The sequence below is a fragment of the Peromyscus californicus genome, unplaced genomic scaffold (assembly GCF_007827085.1).
Source record: "Peromyscus californicus insignis strain IS unplaced genomic scaffold, ASM782708v3 Scaffold_18__1_contigs__length_77618521, whole genome shotgun sequence".
Lineage (NCBI taxonomy): Eukaryota > Metazoa > Chordata > Mammalia > Rodentia > Cricetidae > Peromyscus > Peromyscus californicus.
In genome coordinates, this window is record NW_026294480.1 from 52908884 (window position 1) to 52928111 (window position 19228).

General features: G+C 44.9%; 1 protein-coding gene across 1 annotated transcript in view; it reads right to left on the reverse strand.

The window, feature by feature from the left end:
- Positions 1-1285: 1285 nt before the first annotated feature.
- Positions 1286-19228, reverse strand: part of Nln (neurolysin) — a 101233-nt gene continuing 83290 nt past the window's right edge. The window contains exons 10-13 of the mRNA XM_052743413.1: positions 18382-18568; positions 17925-18053; positions 16593-16729; positions 1286-2914 (exon numbers count right to left, since the gene is read on the reverse strand). Coding sequence (XP_052599373.1) covers positions 2780-2914; positions 16593-16729; positions 17925-18053; positions 18382-18568 — 588 coding nt within the window. The 3' untranslated portion in view covers positions 1286-2779. The remainder of the gene's footprint in view (positions 2915-16592; positions 16730-17924; positions 18054-18381; positions 18569-19228) is intronic.

Sequence of the window (19228 nt, forward strand, 5' to 3'; positions counted from 1 at the left end):
AGCTGTCCGGGGCAGAGATTTTGAGGGGACACCTGGACCTGGCAGGATACTGGCAGAAGATAAAAAGTTTAGGGGGAAAATTATTTTCTTAGTTACTAGAAACTGAGAGAGGGGAATCCCAAGACCAGGCAAAGGGTCTGGCGGTGGGGTTGGGGGAGAGCCTATCCAAAGGAACAGGCAGTAGATGGGCAAATTTAGGCTGTTGATTGACAGTACTTATCTGGAGTCCATTTGCCCCGTAAGAGGTGGATCCAAGTCGACTCCCTGGAGCTTATAAGAATTTTGAGTTTACAAAAAAGAGATAAGTTTTGGACACATTAGCACCAATGATTTCAGAAGTTCCAACCTGTTGGGAAGGGTAGGTGTGGTGGGGTGGAGCTCCCACCTCGGACTTCAAGAAGCAGAGACTTACTCTTCGGGTTTTCTTCTTCTATTTGATCACATGTGGGCTCCAAGGCTGAAGACAGGCCTTCCCTCTCTTAATCCTCCCTCGAAATTTCTTTGCAGATACGCCTAGAGGCGCCCCTCAATCTACACGGGGTTCTTTTTGGTTTTTCGAGACAGGGTTTCTCTGTGTAGCTTTGCGCCTTTCCTGGAACTCGCTCTGTAGACCAGGCTGGCCTCGAACTCACAGAGATCCGCCTGGCTCTGCCTCCCGAGTGCTGGGATTAAAGGCGTGCGCCACCACCGCCCGGTTACGAGGGGTTCTTGAACCAGTCAAGTTGAGTATCAGTGTTAACAATTATGTCAGCTTCCGCGGAAGAGAAGCCCTGACAACCGCAGGCGAACCTCAGGTGAGTATGACACTTCAGCTGTACGTGGTCTGCCGGCAGTGCGAGGAAAGTCAGAGCATGCTTTTCCTGTTGATGTATGGCAGCACATGCACCGTGTACACATTCACGCACACCTGTGTGTGCCAGCGTGCGTGGAGAGGCCAGAGATCAACAGTGGGTGCCCTCCTCTAAGGTCTCCCACTTATTTTGAGACAGGCTGTCACTGAACCTGGGGCAATGTCTGCTGCAGACCGGTCTCTGGGTAGCAGGAAATAGCAGGTGGTAAAGGCATCGGTTAGAGAACACAGGAAGAACATGGCTGAACAGGTGTGCTGAACCTGTGTTTATGAGGAAACAGAACATCCAGGAAAATCCAACCAAATAAAAATCTCGAGTGGAGTACGGTGGCCTCTGCCTGTGAGCACAGCACTGGTTGGTTGGGTGGCTGAGACACTGTCTTTTCTCTCGTGTAAACACAAGTTTTAACGTTACAACGCAAAAGAAATGCGAGCTTGTTCTTGTGGACAATGATGTAACTTTATTGTGTGCCGTCTTTTACACACTGTTAGCTTTTCCAAGTGAAATAAGATTTACGATAAAGTTGTTCTGAAGGAGACACACTGGGCAATAATAGAAAAAGCTGAAGAGAGATTTCTTTTTTTTTTTTGTCTGAAAGTGGAAAACATAAGTTGGGGGTGGGGGTAGGCAGAGATAGGAGAAGCTTCCAGAGATTTCTAAGATCACCATGAAAACAGCTGAGGAGAGCTGAGCGCTTGCCTGGCAAGGGTGAAGAAGTCAGAGGCTGGATGCCCAGCACAAACCAAACCAAACCACAGAAACAGGGCTTTCTTTCTGTGTGCGAGTCCCTGGCACTCCCTGCTCTGTGTGACTTTATTACACAACATAGTGCTCTATTTAACACAAAGTCCACCTGCTCTGGAGAAGTTGTGACAATTCTTAGCTCCCGCCTCAGCATCTGACGTCACTCTGACATGTCTACCTACTGCTTCCAGGGAGGTGTTCAATAAGGGAGGCCAAGTCACAATCCATTGTCAGAAACATGAGAACTGAGCTGAATGTGGGGGCTGAGGCAGGGGAATTACCATGAGTTCCAGGCTAATCTGGCTCCACGTGAGATGTTATCTCAAACAAACAAAAGAAAAGCAAAATAAAAAGAAACAAACACATAGCAAAACTAAAAGAAACACTAGAATCCAGAAGACTTCTGGAGTTTCTCTCCTCTCCTCACTCGTGACTGCACGCTGAGACCTGACATCTTTCCAGCGGAAGTGGAACTGGGCTTCTAGTGCAGGACACAGAACTTGTAACACACATTAGGCCAGTTAAAACTGAATTAAAAAAACAGTATCTAATTGAACTTTAGGAAGAAAAAAACCCAAATCTTAGTGGAGAAACATAATTAAGTGTGATAGAAAGCGGAGAATCAAAGCCCACTGTACAAAAGATAAACGTCATTACTGAGGCATATTCCGCTGGCCTTGAGACATGCAGTCAGAGGCCAAGTGACACTCAGCTGTGAGGCAGAGGGTCAAAGGTGATGCAGGGCTCTGAGAAAATATTTACCAGACAGAATGTGATGATTCATTTACCAATCCAGAAATCTCAAGTATAAAACTTCAAGATATAAGAAGGATCAAATTATATCATGTTTGTGATTCAATTAAAAAATTCTTAGCCCTCTTACATTATATTATCTAGATTATAATAGTAAAAAAATCAAATTACATTCATATGAAACTTTTATCAAAAGAAATCAAATCCATTTTTATGAAATTTTATAGTACAATTATTTTTAGTGGGTCTTTTCTTAGGTCACAGTATTTATAATTCCATTTACATCTGTATAATTTTTAAAATTAAAAAACAAAAGCAAATCAATAGAAATCTAAGTTTTCATTTGTAAAACTCCCTTCAGTCTCCAGGCCAGCAACACATGGCGCTGTTGATTTGTCCTCCAGACATGGATGGTTCCCAGGATCCCCGGTCTATGAAGCATTCAGGCCTCGACTCATTAGGAATGCTTTTTGGTTTGGCTCACGTTGCAAGAAATTCTGGAGCATGTCCATGCCGTCCAGAGATCCCCCAGGTTTCAGGATTAGGTTTCTGTATTTCATTCCAACCTAATAAAAGAAAACATCATGCCTAATAACTCACGGGCGTAGCAATCCTCCAAATCCCCAGGCATAAGGGAGAAAGGGGTGAGGGTGAAGAAAAAGGGGCTTCGGTTTTACTCGGTCTAGACACTCTCTTCTGCCGACAAGGCAGCTCGACCCCTCCTTCCTGCAGTGAGGGATTTGGAGCCTCAGGTCTGCTACCTTGTTCACTATGGTGTCCACAGATCCCCAGCTGTGAGCCGACAGCACAGGCGAGCAGGCACACCAGAAGGAACACAGTTGGCTAGGCCTGTTGGCCCATTTCCAGTGTTCGGAAAGGTTAGCAGAGCGAGGGTTCCAGAGGCTAACTGGCTGTGTGGGCTTCAAAGCCGGAGCACAGTCACTGTCGAATGGCTTCAGGTATTTCTATAAGAGGTCACGAAAAAACACAACAAAACCACCACAAAGAAACCCAACCCACCTTCTTCAAGTGACAAGCATTTCTGAGGGGTCAGAACCAGTGTCGCACAAGTCTTTGGGGATGGAAGTCTGGATTTTAAAACAGAGCACAGTTCCTCTGCTTTTATTTACAGAAACACACAAGCAGATCTGTGGGAAGAAAATGGCTGCTACTCAGCAGCACACCAGCATCTTTAGGTTCCGGTCACATCCTTCCATTGTTGTGTAATGAAGTCAGTGAGTCCTAATTCCAGATGCACATATAAAACAAACAGATACCACTCGTGTTTATACTTATTGTGTGATTTGGTCAACAGGACCAATAATCTTCTTGGGTAAGGGAAGAATTAGAGAACTGCAGAGAGAAAGTAGTTTCAGCTTCGACTGAAAACAAAGTCCTACTCGTTGCAGCCATAAGAGAGAGACTGACTCTGTGAAAGAAGGGAAATGTGCTCAGCAAGACCGAGGCAAGCCTGCCCAAGGTCCTACAAGAGCCATGAAAAAAAAAAACAGGCAGACAGACACTCTGAGGTTGTCTTTTGTGCATAAACAGGAATCACTTGTAACTTAGCAGTGTTTATTAACCTTCCTAATCCTGTGACCCTCATGTTGTGGCAACCCCCAACCACAAAATTATTTTCGTTAGGCTGGGCAATGGTGGCGGTCGCCTTTAATCCCAGCGCTTGGGAGGCACAGGCAGGTGGATCTCTGTGAGTTTGAGGCCAGCCTGGTCTACAGTTCGAGTTCCAGGACTGGCTCCAAAGTTACACAGAGAAACCCTGTCTCGGAAAAACAAAAAACCGAAAAAAAAAAATTTTTTTTCCTTTGCTACTTCATAACTATAATTTTGCTATTGTTATGAATCATAATGTAAATATCTGAGTTCTGTGTTTTCTGATGGTCTTAGATGACCCCTGTGAAAGGGTCATTTGACCCAAAAGGGGTTGCGACCCACAGGTTGAGAACCATTAATCTAGCTGATGTGTCCAATCTTTTGACACTGTGACAGGCTGCTACATTTACAAAGCTTATACTCTCAGGCAATGGTATTACCAGGAAACAAACAAACAAAACAAAACACACCTCAAGACATTTTAGGTAGGTTGATGATTCTGTTCGGGTTATCATATATATTCATAGCTAGCTATTCTGAGCTGCATGCAGCTCAGTGTACTGAGCTGGATATGGCTGACACAAGCTCCTATTTCATAGTCTGAATTCCAGTTAGGGATAAGCAATTAAGCTTAGCGTTTGCTAAATGCTCAGGTAGCAAGACCAATACAATTATGAAGCACGTATTTACATTGAAATTTCCTATCAACAACATATAGAAATGTTTACAACGTGAAATTAGTATTTTTGGGTCTCAGGCTGGCCTCAACTTGCTATGCAGCCAGGGATGACCATGGATGGCCCTCTGATCCTTCTGTCTTTACCTCCTAAGTGCTTGGATTACAGGCACAAGCCACTATTCCCGGTTTCTATGGTGCTGGGGGTTGACCCAGGCCCTGTGTAGGCCAAGCAAATACTCTACCAACTGAGCTCTACCTCCAGCCTCGTGAAGTTAATAAACATTTGCTTAAATGCTACAGACAAGGCACAGTGGTGTGCTGTATTCTGCACCCCTGGGGGGAATGAGGTGGGACGGACGCGTGAGCTCCATCGGAACCATGATGTTACCACTTCAACACGTGAAGTTTGTAGAGATCACTGAGTTTTGTTATTCTTGTAAGCACTCAAAAACTACTGGCTTTTGTTGTTTGTTTTGTTTTACATGTATAGCAAGCCTCAAATCATTTCTTCAGCTGCAGCAGCTCCATTTTGGTTATTCCAAAGCTCTATTGCTATAGATACCATAGGATGAAAGGGTAGATTATTGAATCTACTTTTAAAGAGCAACAACTTGTTTAAAATTGCAATAGATTTTAGTTTATTACAAATTTAAAGTTAATTTTGTTATACTATATGTATTATTTCTACTCTTGTTTAAGGCATTGCTTGTACAGCTCATTTGAAATTGTAATGTGTAATTAAGAAATGCAGATTATTAGTCATCTATGATAATCAAACTTATAGTCATGTTAGTTAAGTTTTCTAGGTATACATAGATATATTTCAATTAGGTAGGCAATCTTCAAACACTTCAAAGACCTACAGAATATGGCATTTAAAATATTTTAGAAACTTATAAGACTTTATGGACAGTGAGACATGTCTGCTCCTGGCAGCACCAATTTACTTCAAAGAGAAAGATGGGCATTGAAGACACTCCATATGGAGTTTATCTTCTTCTTGGCAAAAATAGCCATTTGGGCAAGAAACTGTTCTTGCCTGGGCTGACTGACAAACTGTTGCATCAATTGGACATACAGGACCATAGGAAAATGACCACTGAATTTTGCCAAAACAAGTCAAGATGGTCCTTCAGGTTCCTGCTTTGCAGAAGAGACTTCAAGACATTCTGCAGGACACAGGGAGAAGCAACTGAGAAACTCAAGGCCTATAGGTTGAAGATGGATGCCCCAACATTACAGAGGAACTTTGGATGACTGTCCAGGTAGGCAGCTGTCTCTGTCATTTCCAGAATTTTGGAAGTTGCTTACAATGAATTTCCTGTTTACTTAGGTAATATTATATCCTTCTGGGGTCTTTGATGTAGTTGAAGATTAGATATTATAATTTTCCTTGGTTATTATAAAAGATAAATTAGATATGAACCTTTAGACTCATAAATATAGGATAGATACAATGTTTTCTTTTCTTTTTTTTTTGTTTTTTTTGTTTTGTTTTGGTTTTTCGAGACAGGGTTTATCTGTGTAGCTTTGTGCCTTTCCTGGAACTCACTTGGTAGTCCAGGCTGGCCTCGAACTCACAGAGATCTGCCTGGCTCTGCCTCCCAAGTGCTGGGATTAAAGGCATGCACCACCACTGCCCGGCTACAATGTTTTCTTTAATTTGGCCAAATACAAATAGACTAGATATTATAACTGTAATTCTTGCTTGATAACTATTTTGTTATATGTGATTTTACAATGTTAAAGTCTTTCTTTTTGATTAGACATAAAAGGGGAAGTGCTATGGGATATCTTTCTGCACACTGTGAATATGTGTTGCTCTGATTGGTTGATAAATAAAACACTGATTGGCCCGTAGCCAGATAGGAAGTATAGGCAGGGCAAGCAGATGAGAATTCTGGGAAGAGGAAGGCTGAGTCAGGAGTCACCAGCCAGACACAAAGGAAGCAAGATGACAAGGCAGAACTGAGAAAAGGTACCAAGCCACGTGGCTAAACATAGATAAGAATTATGGGTTAATTTAAGTGTAAGAGCTAGTCAGTAATAAGCCTGAGTTAATGGCCAAGCAGTTATAAATAATATTAAGCCTCTGAATGATTATTTTATAAGCAGCTGCGGGTCCTGTGGGGAGGTTTGGTGGTGGTGGGGTAGGAGGCAGGACCAGAGAAATCCTCCTGCTACACTCTATGTTGCTACTGAAGGCATAGATCCAGGGCCTGGAACATGATGATGTTTAGGAGTGTATGAAAATGGGCTAGTATGACACCAAGAAGGAACATAGCAATCTTGTTGCTTTATCTGGAAGCGTCTTAAGAAAAGAGTCTGGCCGGGCGGTGGTGGCGCACGCCTTTAATCCCAGCACTCGGGAGGCAGAGGCAGGCGGATCTTTGTGAGTTCGAGGCCAGCCTGGTCTACAGCGCGAGATCCAGGAAAGGCGCAAAGCTACACAGAGAAACCCTGTCTCGAAAAACCAAAAAAAAAAAAAAAGAGTCTGGCTGGGCAGTGGTGGTGTAAGCCTTTTATCCCAGCATTCATCACTCAGGAGACAGAGGCAAGCAGATCTCTGTGAGAGACAAGCCAACCTGGTCTACAGAGTGAGTTTCAGGACAGCCAGGGCTGCACAGAGAAACCCTGTCTCAAAAAAACAAAACAAAAGGGAAGAAAAAAAGAAGAGAGTCTGTCGGCCACTGCTGTTGAACTACTTGGTAACTCTGCCAATGAGGACTCGGAGCTTGGTTTCATTTGTGTCATTTTGATACACAGAAGAAAATATTAACAATTAAAAAATTTTTTTCTTATATGGTCTACAGTAATATCATCATTCTAATAACAATCAACACTCTAAAATATGACTGGCTGTTCTTGTCATAGGCTCCATCATTCCTGGAAGCAAATCAGAGCTCCTAGTCCACACACACTTCCTATCCTGTGGTGATATACTGTATACTCTAATAAAAATTACCTGAAGATCATATAGATTAAACATAGAGGCCAGGCAGTGGTGGCACACACTTTTAATCTTAGCACTCAGGAGGCAGAGATGCATCTGGATCTCTGTGAGTTCAAAGCCACTCTGGACTACAAGAGATTGATTCAGTCTAGGAGAGAAACAGAGGCAGGCAGTGGTGGCACAGACCTTTAATCCCCATACTTGAGATCTCATGCCTTTGTTACCAGTATTTGGGAAGCACACAGGCCATTAATCCCAGCACTAGGAAGGAAGTGAAATGGCTGGGCGGAGAAAGGCATAGAAGGCGTGAGGAGACAGGAAGTAGAAGCTTTTCGGCTGAGGACTCAGAGGCATTCAGTCTGAGGATTTGTAGAGACAGGATCTCGCCTCCCTTCTGGCCTGAGGATTCGGTAGTGGTGAGAAGTTTCTCTAGTTGCTTGTTCCTTTGTCTCTCTGATCTTTCAGCAGTTACCCCAATATCTGGCTCTGAGTTTTTATTATAAGACTTTTAGGATTCGTGAGACACCTTCCCCCATTGCCCATCATGTTGCAGTCTGACCACAGTTTCAGACTGGTGTGTGGAGAAGGAAAGTGTTCTCTTTGGGCATAACAATGTGGAAACAGCACAGACAACAGAAGTTGGTTTTATAGAATTGCGAAAATATTTAAAAGCTTGTATTAAGGAAAACAAAATATATATTAATAGTAGAGAGAACAGTACAGTGAATCCTCAGGTATCTATCACCCAACCTCGATAATAACGAATCTTGAGATGACAAGCACTAGCACTATGCCTGGCTTATGCAGTTCTTGGGATCAGATCAAATGCTAGACAAGCATTTACCCACCTGACCTACATCTCCAACTGCCCATTATTATTATTATTATTGTTATTATTTTTGAGACAGGAACTATACAGTGTAACCTGGTCTCCAACTCTTAGCTCCTGCCTCCGCCTACCAAGCACTGAGATTACAGGTGTCCCCCCCCACATACACCTGGCAATAATTAGTATTTTTTCACAGACACTCCATTTTCAAGCTCTGCATATTATATATACTATTCCTTTGACCCTAGCACAATCAGGCAGATAGATATCTGAGTTTGAAGCCAGCTTGCTCTACACAGCATGTTTCAGGACAGCCTCAAAAACAACAACAACAACAACAACAAAACAAACAAAAAACTAAGGCATTTATACTTCAAATGTTACAAAAGAAGAACAAAAAAGAACAAGACATTAAGCTATAGGGCACGATGTAACACCTGACCAAGCTCTCCCCCAGCTGCTGTGAATCTGGTAGGCAAGTTCAGTGGGAGGGCAGAGGAGGCATTGGGGACGTGTGCAGTGAGGTGAAGAGCTGCTGCAGCCTGCTGCCTGCAGGGCCACGTCAGAGCAGGGCACTGTTTAGTCTCAGAACATGGGGATCGGGACAGCTCAGCCCTCCTCTGCTTCTGCCTCCAAACAAGCTGATTCAATTTCCTCAATTATAAAGCAATGGTCTTTTAATAGTTCCATTTCCCTTGCAATGAAGCTCTGAGAAGAGTTTAAGAGTCACTTTGGTAACAGGATCTAGCTTTTGTAAAAAACAAAAACAAAAACAAAAACAAAAACCACCAAAAACCCGGTAGCTAAGCAAGGCTGTTGAGAAGCACAGTTGGGCGAATCTGCCACAGGTGGAAGGAATGTTGGCCTTCAGCCATTCAATGGTGTTTACACAATAAAGAAACCTGAACTGTCAGGGAGGCAGGAAGAGAAACTCTGAGGCTTCTGGGAGACTGCACAGAGTCAGACCCTATGGACTCTCCTGTGAAGGGAAATCAGTCAGTCTCCACCGAGGTTTGGAACTCCAAGTGCAGCACGCACCCTTCGGCACTGTGCAAGCCTTTCCCAACCCTGAGGAGTTCTGAGGCAAGGCTAGGAGCTCTGGAGTCAGGCCCAGGCCTAAACTGTGGCTTTCTACATTAGCCACCCAATTCTTGGCCCTGGTTTCCTTATCTGTAAAATGGGAATAAGCTGTCCTTACATTTGTCAGGCTATTAGACACAGTGGGATTGGTAACTCTTATCCCTGCCTCCCCCACACCCCTAAGGGCACTCACTTATCTATGTTCAGGGAAATACCTGCATTCTTGCTTTGACATTTCCTGAAAATCACTTGTGTCTTCTAGCAAGGCTAGAAGGAAGCTCATGAGACTTCACCTCACCTCTCAGTGAGGGAGGATATTAAGAGAGGGAGAGGAGGCCCTCATTTTATGCAAGAATACAAACCTTCTGAGGCAGTATTTTAATGGCAAATGTAATTATACTATGCAGGATGCTCGTCATCTATCAGTAATGAGAACATGGGGAGGAGAGTGGACTGGCTCCCACTAGCTCTGTGTCCTGGAGGCAGCACACACTCTAGCTTTCTCATGGCTTTCCAGTGTGGAGCAGGGTGTGTGCCCTGCCCAGGACAGGTGAGGACATCTGCAAAGTGGACCTGGAGATGTTTCACAGCCCCTAGTGCTCTGCCTGTGGCACACCCTTTGTGTTTTCTGAGGGTGAGGTGATGTGTGTGTGTGTGAGAAAACCACAATGCCTGTGTCAAGAGGCAAGCTGGGAGAGAGGAGGGCTGGTGCCGGGGGGGTCAGGAGATAGGTAGGAGAGGTGGTCAGAACCTGAAGAGGTCTGCTGGAAAGCTCACACCACCCTCCACTCATAAAGACAGAGAGGGAATGGATAGTGCCGGGCCAGGGAGAAACCTGTACTGGGAGTGGTGTGTTTTAGACGGCGGAACCAAGGGCAAGGTCCAAGATACCTACAACTTTAACGTAGAGGAGATGCAAAGGTGAGTAATACAATCTCTTTTACGAGAGACAGAGAGAGAGAGAGAGAGAGAGAGAGAGAGAGAGAGAGAGAGAGAGAGAGAGAGAGAGAGAGTCTTCTGACGTAGAAAGGGAGATATGAACTACATAATTAGGCACTGGGCGTGGTGGTCCACACCTGTAATCCCAGTAACTGGGAGGCTGAGGTAGGGAGATGGAGAGTCTCATAGAGGCTAGCCTGGGCTACACAGGGAGACCTGTCTCAAAATGAAATATCAGGTATTAAGGCTCCAGTGGAAACACAATGAAGACCATTAAAAAAAAAAAAAAAAAGACAAAAGAAAGCCAGGCCCAGTGGCAGAGGCACTCAATCCCAGTTCTTTGGGAGGCTGAGGCAGGGGATCACAATTTCAAGGCCTTCCTGGGCTACAAAACTGAGTGTCAAGGTTAGACTGGGCAACTTAGTGTAACCCTGCTTGGTGGTATAGCCCCATAGTCCAGTGGTGGAGTGCTTACCTAGCACATAGGAGGTCCTCAGTTCAATTCCTAGACTCTTCCCAAAGACAAAAGAATGACTGTCTGAATTGGCTGGGATTCAAGACTTGGGAGTCTGTACTTGCAAATATTTGAGAAGAAATGGGCTGAGCGCAGAGGCACATGGCTGTAACCCCAGCCCTCGGAAGGCTGTCCTAGGATGCGCACAGTCAGACTCTGTCTCAGGAAAAAAACAACAACAACAACAACAACAACAAAACCAATTCCATCTCTTTCCTTTGTCTCTTCTATCAGGTAAAACAAGGCTGTTAAAGGGTCAAATTTAACAAAAATCTGTGGCTGCACAGGAGTGCCGATGAGCCAGAGGGGAGAGAAGTGGATCTGTTAGTGAGGGAGACCCAGGAGGAAAAAACTCCACCTTCTCCCTTATCGAGAATTACGGCGGGACTGAGTCTAAGATCCCGTTCTAAGGGTCCTGGCATTCTTTTTTTTTTTTTTCGAGACAGGGTTTCTCTGTGTAGCTTTGCGCCTTTCCTGGATCTCGCGCTGTAGACCAGGCTGGCCTCGAACTCACAGAGATCCGCCTGGCTCTGCCTCCCGAGTGCTGGGATTAAAGGTGTGCGCCACCACCGCCCGGCTGGGTCCTGGCATTCTTAATCATTAAATTCTCCGAAAGCAATCCTTTTCCAATTCCAACAGAAGTCTTCCTGTTTCCATGTATGTTACTGCATGCATGTAAGATCTTCCTGTGACTCCACAGACTGAAAGCCAATAGTTAAATCAGACAGTCTTGTTTTTTCAGTCTTTCTTTCTGAAGCAACACCTGGTTGTGCTTCTCCTTCTGATGCAACAAACAAAGCTTAGAAATTTCTCTCAAAGAAAGACAGACAATTCTGGCTGAACAATATAAACAGCCTTTGAGTCCAATGTCCATTACCTCTTAGGAAACTTTCCCACAATGAAGTTGCCTTATTAAAAAAGATGGCCCTAGTTAAAATGCTTCCATTTTTTCAACCCTGTGATTAGGGGCTGGATTTTGAAATTACATTTAGTGAACTTGAAGACATCCTGGAAGAGAACCAGTGCTGGCTGAGGGGCATTAACCCAAGCAGCTCTCCCACTGTCCCTAAGACAGCTGTCAGGGCCAGAGAAGTTACATCTGGGGAGACGGCTTCTCCACGTTCTACTAGAACAGACTTTACAGATATGTGTGTGTGTGTGTGTGTGTGTGTGTGTGTGTGTGTGTGTGTGTGTTACATGTGTGTAAGTTGGAGGTCAGTGTTGGATGTCTTCATCAGCCCCTCTCTATCTCTCTTAGTATTTGAAACAGGTTTCTCACTAACCCTGGAACTCACTGGTTTAGCTGGTCAGTGGGTTTTATGGATCCATCTGCCTTTGTCTTCAGTGGTGGGTTACAGGTGTGGGTTCCTGTGCCTGGCTTTTATGTAGGTGCTGGAAATGCCAACTCATGTCCCCATGCTTGCAAGGCAAAGATTTTTACCAACCGAACCACCTCCCAAGCCTGAGTTTAGGGACAACTTAATAAGCTAATTAAGTAGCTAAAATGTGGTGTTTACTTATTAGAAAGAATAATATGAACAACTACAGAGAAAACATGGGTAGCAGAGTTGGAGTCTGTGACAAGAAGGTGGCCAACTCTAACACTTGGAGAGAGGTCCCAGAGCAGAAGACAACTGTACCATGAAACAGTCACCGCTGCTGTTTGGTGTTCAGAAGGCTGCAGGTTGACATTTGACCCTCCCATGTCTGGTCTCCCAATGAGCAGCATGCCCTCTACTATTCTGCTCACCAGGGTATAAAATAGTGCTCAGAGCAGACCCTGGGCTTTGTAGGAGAGCAGATGTTCAAGAGAAAGCCTGGAGATGTGCTTCTGTAGAGTGTGACCAATGTGGTCTCCCGACCCAGCCTCTCCGGGCTGAGTCCTTATACATCCTGCTACCTTCTCAAAATGCTCTAAACACGCTGGGGAGTGTGAGGCCTTGAGCCAACAGAGTTTACCTGACAGCCCGTGATGGATGGTTCCCATGACTTCAGCCCAAGCGGAGCATTGCTTTCTACTATAAAAATTCCTATTGTTACTCTGCTTACGTAACCAGCATCTATGTGTGAACTGAAGGCAACACAGCCCAGGTAAGGTCACCTTCTGCAGAGCTGGCAACGGGAAGACTGAGCTCACACACAAAACAAGCAGTGCCTGGCTCACTGTGCTGAAGAACAGTACTTCTCTTTCTGTTTATCTTTGCACAGTTGTAGGAACAATGGGAGCTTTTTTACAGGACAGGATTATCGGGCCAAGAATTTTTAATTTTTGATAAATATTTGTATTCTGTAAGTCAGGTGCTAGAGTAAATATTTATAAAACAAAAACAAAGCAAAGCAACCTCACAAAAACAAACAGCACTCACTACAGGGGGAGATCAAATGGCTGCTGAAAAAGTGGGTTCTAGAATGTGCACACGCAGTGAGGAGGGCGAGGGTGGGTGGGTGTGGGGGCCTTTCCTTGGCTTCTGGAGCCAGGTTTGTGATAGCAGGGCAGTGACAGATGATGGGATTCTTCACAGCATTGGGAAGGAAAGGGAAAAGATGTGGGAAGGTTAAATTCAAAGCAGCCTCCTTTCACAAGAAGCAGACTACTACTGCACACTGCCACAGCGTCCACAAACACAGTGGCACTGGACGGCGTGTCTAACATCCAAGGGAGCAGCTCCACCTCGTTGGGATCTTTTTTTTTCTCCAAGTTCACTCCTGTCTTCGCCTAATGAAGAGCAGCCTGGCTGCCTGCCAACTACAGAGCTTGAGAATAAGCACAGAGAGACCTGATGGCAGGGTTGCTTCTGCAGGATGTGCAAGCAGTCTGAGATCCACTGGGATCTCCAACGTGGCTGCTGCTTTGACAGCTGGAAGAGTGGAAGGGCTGAGATGTAGCCAGAGAGTGGAATTACAGATGTGGGCTCAACTCAGGGAGTGCATGCTTACACCAGGGAGCCTCCCAAGCAACAGCAGTCAGAAGGGGGTCACACTTGGACCTTTCCTCTCCTTGAAACACTTTCTTCTGGGCTTGGTGGTGCACGCTTGTCACCCCAGCACTCAGGAAGCTGAGGCAGGAGAACTGCTATTAGTTTGAGGCCATCTGAGGTTACAGAGCAAAACTGTCTTAAAAACACTAAAAACCGCCGGGCGGTGGTGGCGCACGCCTTTAATCCCAGCACTCGGGAGGCAGAGCCAGTCGAATCTCTGTGAGTTCGAGGCCAGCCTGGGCTACCAAGTGAGTTCCAGGAAAGGCACAAAGCTACACAGAGAAACCCTGTCTCGAAAAACCAAAAAAAACCAAACCAAAACAAAACAAAACACTAAAAACCTTTCCCCAAACAACCTATTGTGTTCTGAGATCTCCACCAATTTGTGAACTATGTAAAGTGAGAAACTGCAACACAAATTGCTTTTCACCCCAATATCTGGCTCCGAGTTTTTTTTTTTTTTAATAAGACCATTTAGCAATTCATGTTACAAGGGACAGTTCCATGAAAAGAAGAGAAATGTCACCTGAGTCCTTCAAAAATCTCACCGCCCCACATCATCAGCATTTTGGTGTGCTTTTGTCCTAACCATATTTTAAGAATATTGTGTAAAATCCTTTATAAAGAATATTTTCATTTTATGTAATAGTTGTTCCAAACAATCCGGACATAAGCCAAAGCTTATCAAAGCCTTTCCACACGCCCAAGCTCACAGTTTTGTTAGGAAGATGGAAGGGGGTCACTCTGGTTGCATAATCTAGAAGAATTCACACAAGAGTGGCCGTTGGAAAGTAATTTTAGACTATGTGTGTGTGTGAGTGCTTTGCCCATTTGCATGGATGTGTAGCACACGCATGCCTGGTGCTTGCGGAAGTCAGAAGAGGGTGTTGGAGTCCCTGGAACCAGAGTTACAGATGGTTGTGAACCATCAAGTGTGTGCTGGGAACCAAACCTGGGTCCTCTATAAGAGCAACACATGCTCTTAACCACCTTTTCAGCCCATGAGTGGCCTTTTAAGTGGGATCTTTTAAAGAACAGAATGATTTTTTTAAAGGCACAGATTTTTTTAAAAAGAGCATACTTTGTTTTGAAACAAGGTCTCATGAGGCTCAGACTAATCTTGCACTTGTTATGTAGCCAAAGATGACCTTATACTCCTGATCCTCCTGCCTCTACCGCCCAAGTGCTGGGATTCCAGGTGTGTGCTGCCATTCTTGCTTAAGCAAGACATATATTTAAAGTGGAAGGCACAGAAAGAATAAATGGGTAAAGGTGGACAGAGCTAAGAGAACACCCTTTGCTTCTGAGCCACATTCCCGGCTCAACTTTCCTAACAAAGGGGAAACTTGGATTGGGTACAGAGATACATGCCTGTAATCCCCAGAGCCAAGGAAGATGAGGCAGGAGGTTCATGAGTTTGATGCCTCCTTGCATTAGACAGCTAGACTTGGGGATGGGGTAACAGGGAAGAGAGGAAAAGGCGAATTTACTGAGAGGCTGGGGGCGGGGAGGACTGAAAGTGACCAGTTCAGGCTAGCCAGCATCCCTCAACAGTGGGGCAAGTAAAGGGACTCATGCTATCTTCTCCAGAGGACCCTGGGGAGGGCACCATCTCAACGTGGGGAGGTGGGGGAAAAAGAGCTCCACACATGCTGGAAGTCATGCAGAAGTTAGAATATTAAATAAGAGTCAGTATCAGACTGTTGGCTGGGTGGTAGGGTCCTAGATGGAAGTTTAAAGAGAGCCGCTGGGTGAGGTGGGATGGGAGGAGAAATGCTTGGAATTAATAATAAATAGTATGGTTGGCCTGGAGGTATTTTCTGGAGGGAGAAACAGGGAGGAAACGGGTGCCTAAAATACATATTTCAATATGTATGCAGAGAGGCACTACCGAGTCTAGAAACAAAAGCCCAAAGAACAAGATGGCTGATTGAAATAAGCATTGAGAGTTTGATTTGGGTAATTTGTTCTAATTTCTGAACCAAACAGAACTTGGAAACACGCTGGAAATAGACCAGCCTTAGACATAATTGACAGTCGAGTCTTGGATGAGCAGGGAGGCTGGGGTCTGTAACAGCAGGGCTTGGCGGGCAGCCACCTGGCGGGTGGTCACCTCACTGTGCATGAGAAGGAACAGCTCAGATTAATGAAGCAGCTTCAATTACCCAAAGGCACTTAGGTTACAGACTGTGCAGTAGGTGGAGTACACCGGCCACAGAAAAAGGGTGCCTCCCACAGAATATGTACAAAGAAAGCTGTAAAGAATATCAGAACACAGAGACTATTTACATCACGAAGAAGTTTACCTTTCTTTCTCAACCTCTTATAAAACAGAAACACTGCATGGCGCATGTCAAAACTGGTAGCTATAAATTCTCAAGTGCATAAACAAGGCTTTGAATTTTTAATTATGCAATATACTGGAATGTTAATAAGCAAGAAAGCGCAGTAGGTTTTTTTCTTTAACCTATAGAATTAAGAGTTAATCACTTGTACACTGAAACTTAATGATGTATGATGATTTGAGAAGATGCCAGGCCTTAAAGTTAAAAGCTGCTGCCGCGTCTCCTACTCTAGCTATTATAAGTATTTACACTTGAAGCTAAAGGAGAGAGAGAAACCACACCATTAACACAAGGGGGTAAAAACGCCATACTATACCTCTGGATTCATGATCCCTTCTTTTTTAAAACAGCTGTAAAACATGTCCATGGAAAAGACTTCACTCCAAAGATATCCATAATATTGGCCATCATACCCTCCGGCCAAATGTCCAAAAGTAGCTGGCATATTTGTGCCTTAAAAAAGATACATTTCAATCAGTATGATGGCAAATGCTAATTAATCAGGTTATGAGCTAGCTAGTTTGCCTTTGGGGAGCCCAGCTGTGAGGAGAGAGTGAATAAATGATAGCATCTCACTGGCTGGTGTGTACCCTTGACCAAGATGTTTACAAGCCTTTCTCCTATCAGCTCTGGAATGCCTAACAACAGTTTCTGAAGCTTTGTCCACACGGGTCAGTATCTCAAAGGGGAAATCAGACCTCAGACGCCAATGTGCCTTGAAAATACTCTACAGATAACCCTAGTTTTTGCTCGAGCCTCTCCCCTACCCGCCTCCACCCCTGCAAACCGGACCTGGGAATCAAACCCAGCCTAGCGCATGCTAGACAAGCACTCCAATGCCGAGCTACAAACCCAGCCCTCTGCCACACTTCTTAATATCCAAGATGACTCTAAATAAAATGGCATTTGTGTAGTTGGTAATTTCTGAAAATGAAGTGTTTTGAAAAAAGATTTACCAAGTGAGTCTACACAGGGCTGCCTTAGGAGAGTTCTGTCAGAGACACATTGCTGTTCCTTGGTTATAAGGAACAGATCAGGAAGTGAGGCTTGGATGATTCAGTGGCCCCTCTTATCTTATTCTCCTCCATAACTGTGTCTGATTCATTTTAACAACAATTTCCTCGGTGAAAAGGTTTACTCTGCAATCCCTGTCCTAATGCATACATATTAGCTGGCTTGAAAGTACACATGTAAGTTTAGACTCACAGTCTAACAGACACTGTAAGCATCGAGTTAGAAACGGCCAGTCAAAAGCTTGAGCTGGCATTAGACTCAGAGGTGAAGGGGGTTCCTGCTTCCCCCTGAAATGCCCCTTCTGCCAGCTTCCTACTGACAATCACAGGGAAGTCTTGGTGCATACAGGGAGGGGCGGGCAGGTGCTGCCAAACGGGAATGGCTGTGCTCTGGGGCGGAGGCCAATTGCTCACGCCTGATTACACTGAAATGCTGTGACTCTGGAGCCACCTCTCCTTCAAGCACATTTGGACAGGACAACTCCTAAGGCAGTGTGCTTATCTGAAAGCTACGGGCTCATTACCGAGAAGAGCAGAAAGGAATGAAATGGGGTTTGAGGAGCTCCACCCACCTGTAGGGTGAAAAACACTTAGGTTTCACAGGAAAAAGGAACTCAGGTGCCAAGGCTTCATACCTGGTGTGGCTGCAACTCCTAAAATCTCTGCGCAGTATTTGGCATATTCACTCGCAGCATCCAGCGACGCGTTGGTGTGGAGAGACTGATCAACTTTGCTCAGGACAATCTGGCGCAGGGTCAGAAGACCTAAGGAGGTTAAGAGTGTTTGAACAATGTGTTGGAGAGAGAACTATGTGTTCTGATACCACAGGTCAGAGATTTGAAAACTGATTCCAGGACCACTCATCACAAAAGCCAGGTGAACCGGCAGCCCGACCATCTAAGACTTAGGACACTTCTCCCTCAGACAGTCCCAGGCATCTCCATGTCAACACACTCAAGTGTTCTTCCCTCCGTGCACCAGCACTCCTGGGGTACATTATTAAAGTAAAAACATGTTTGGCCAAGGGGCAGCCAGGGGTTTTGCACTAAACCACTCCTGCTTGTTTTCCTTCTGTAGCATGTTGACTCATACCTGTGTTGACCAGTCTAGAAGCGACGAGCTTCTCAAGCAGCTCATCTGTGATAGGGCTTCCATCTTTGTAATGTCTTGACAGTTTCCGCAGGGATTCAATGTCCCACACCCAGTTTTCAAGCATTTGTGATGGGACCTCTACAAAGTCGGTTTCCACATTTGTTCCGCTAAATCGTGCGAAGTCAGTCTAGAAAGCAAACACGAAAGTGTTTTTAAAAGCACCGAGTAGAACTATACATGCAACAAATTACACGAAGTAAAACCAAGGCCCACCACAACTGAAGGCAGAATTGGTTTTGTTGGACGTAGTTGTACGTAGGTCAGTGACAGAGGGCTGTCTACTATGTGTGAGGCTGACCCCAGCTGGGGGCTGGGGGAGAAGGCAAACGCTTTCCCTGGGATAAACAGTTTCTCCCAAGCTCCTCCTCGAAGTGGGTTACTCTTGTTTACTCAATACATGCCTCTCTGGGCATTCACCACTGTTGCTCAACTCCTTCAGTTCAGATCAGTAGAAGAGTTAAGTCACAACATTCCAGACTGATTGTGTGTGTGATGTTTGCCATGCTGTGGGAAGCCTGAGCTGGACCTCTCAGATCAAGTAGAGAAAAGAAGCCAGTGGCCTGGAAAGGGGGCCTGCAAACGGGTTGCAAGTGGGTGAGTCAATGTGAACAGAAAGGAAAAAGAAGCCCTACATGGAAAGTTCAGAACCTCTGTGGCGGAAAGAAGGGACTCACTCAGGGGGCCTGAGCTAAGAGTTCTAAAACACGAGTTTCAAACACTCTTGAGTCAGATGTAAAAGCTTCCAAGGGAAAGGCAGATTTCTCAGAACAGTCTGGTGGCTTGTTTT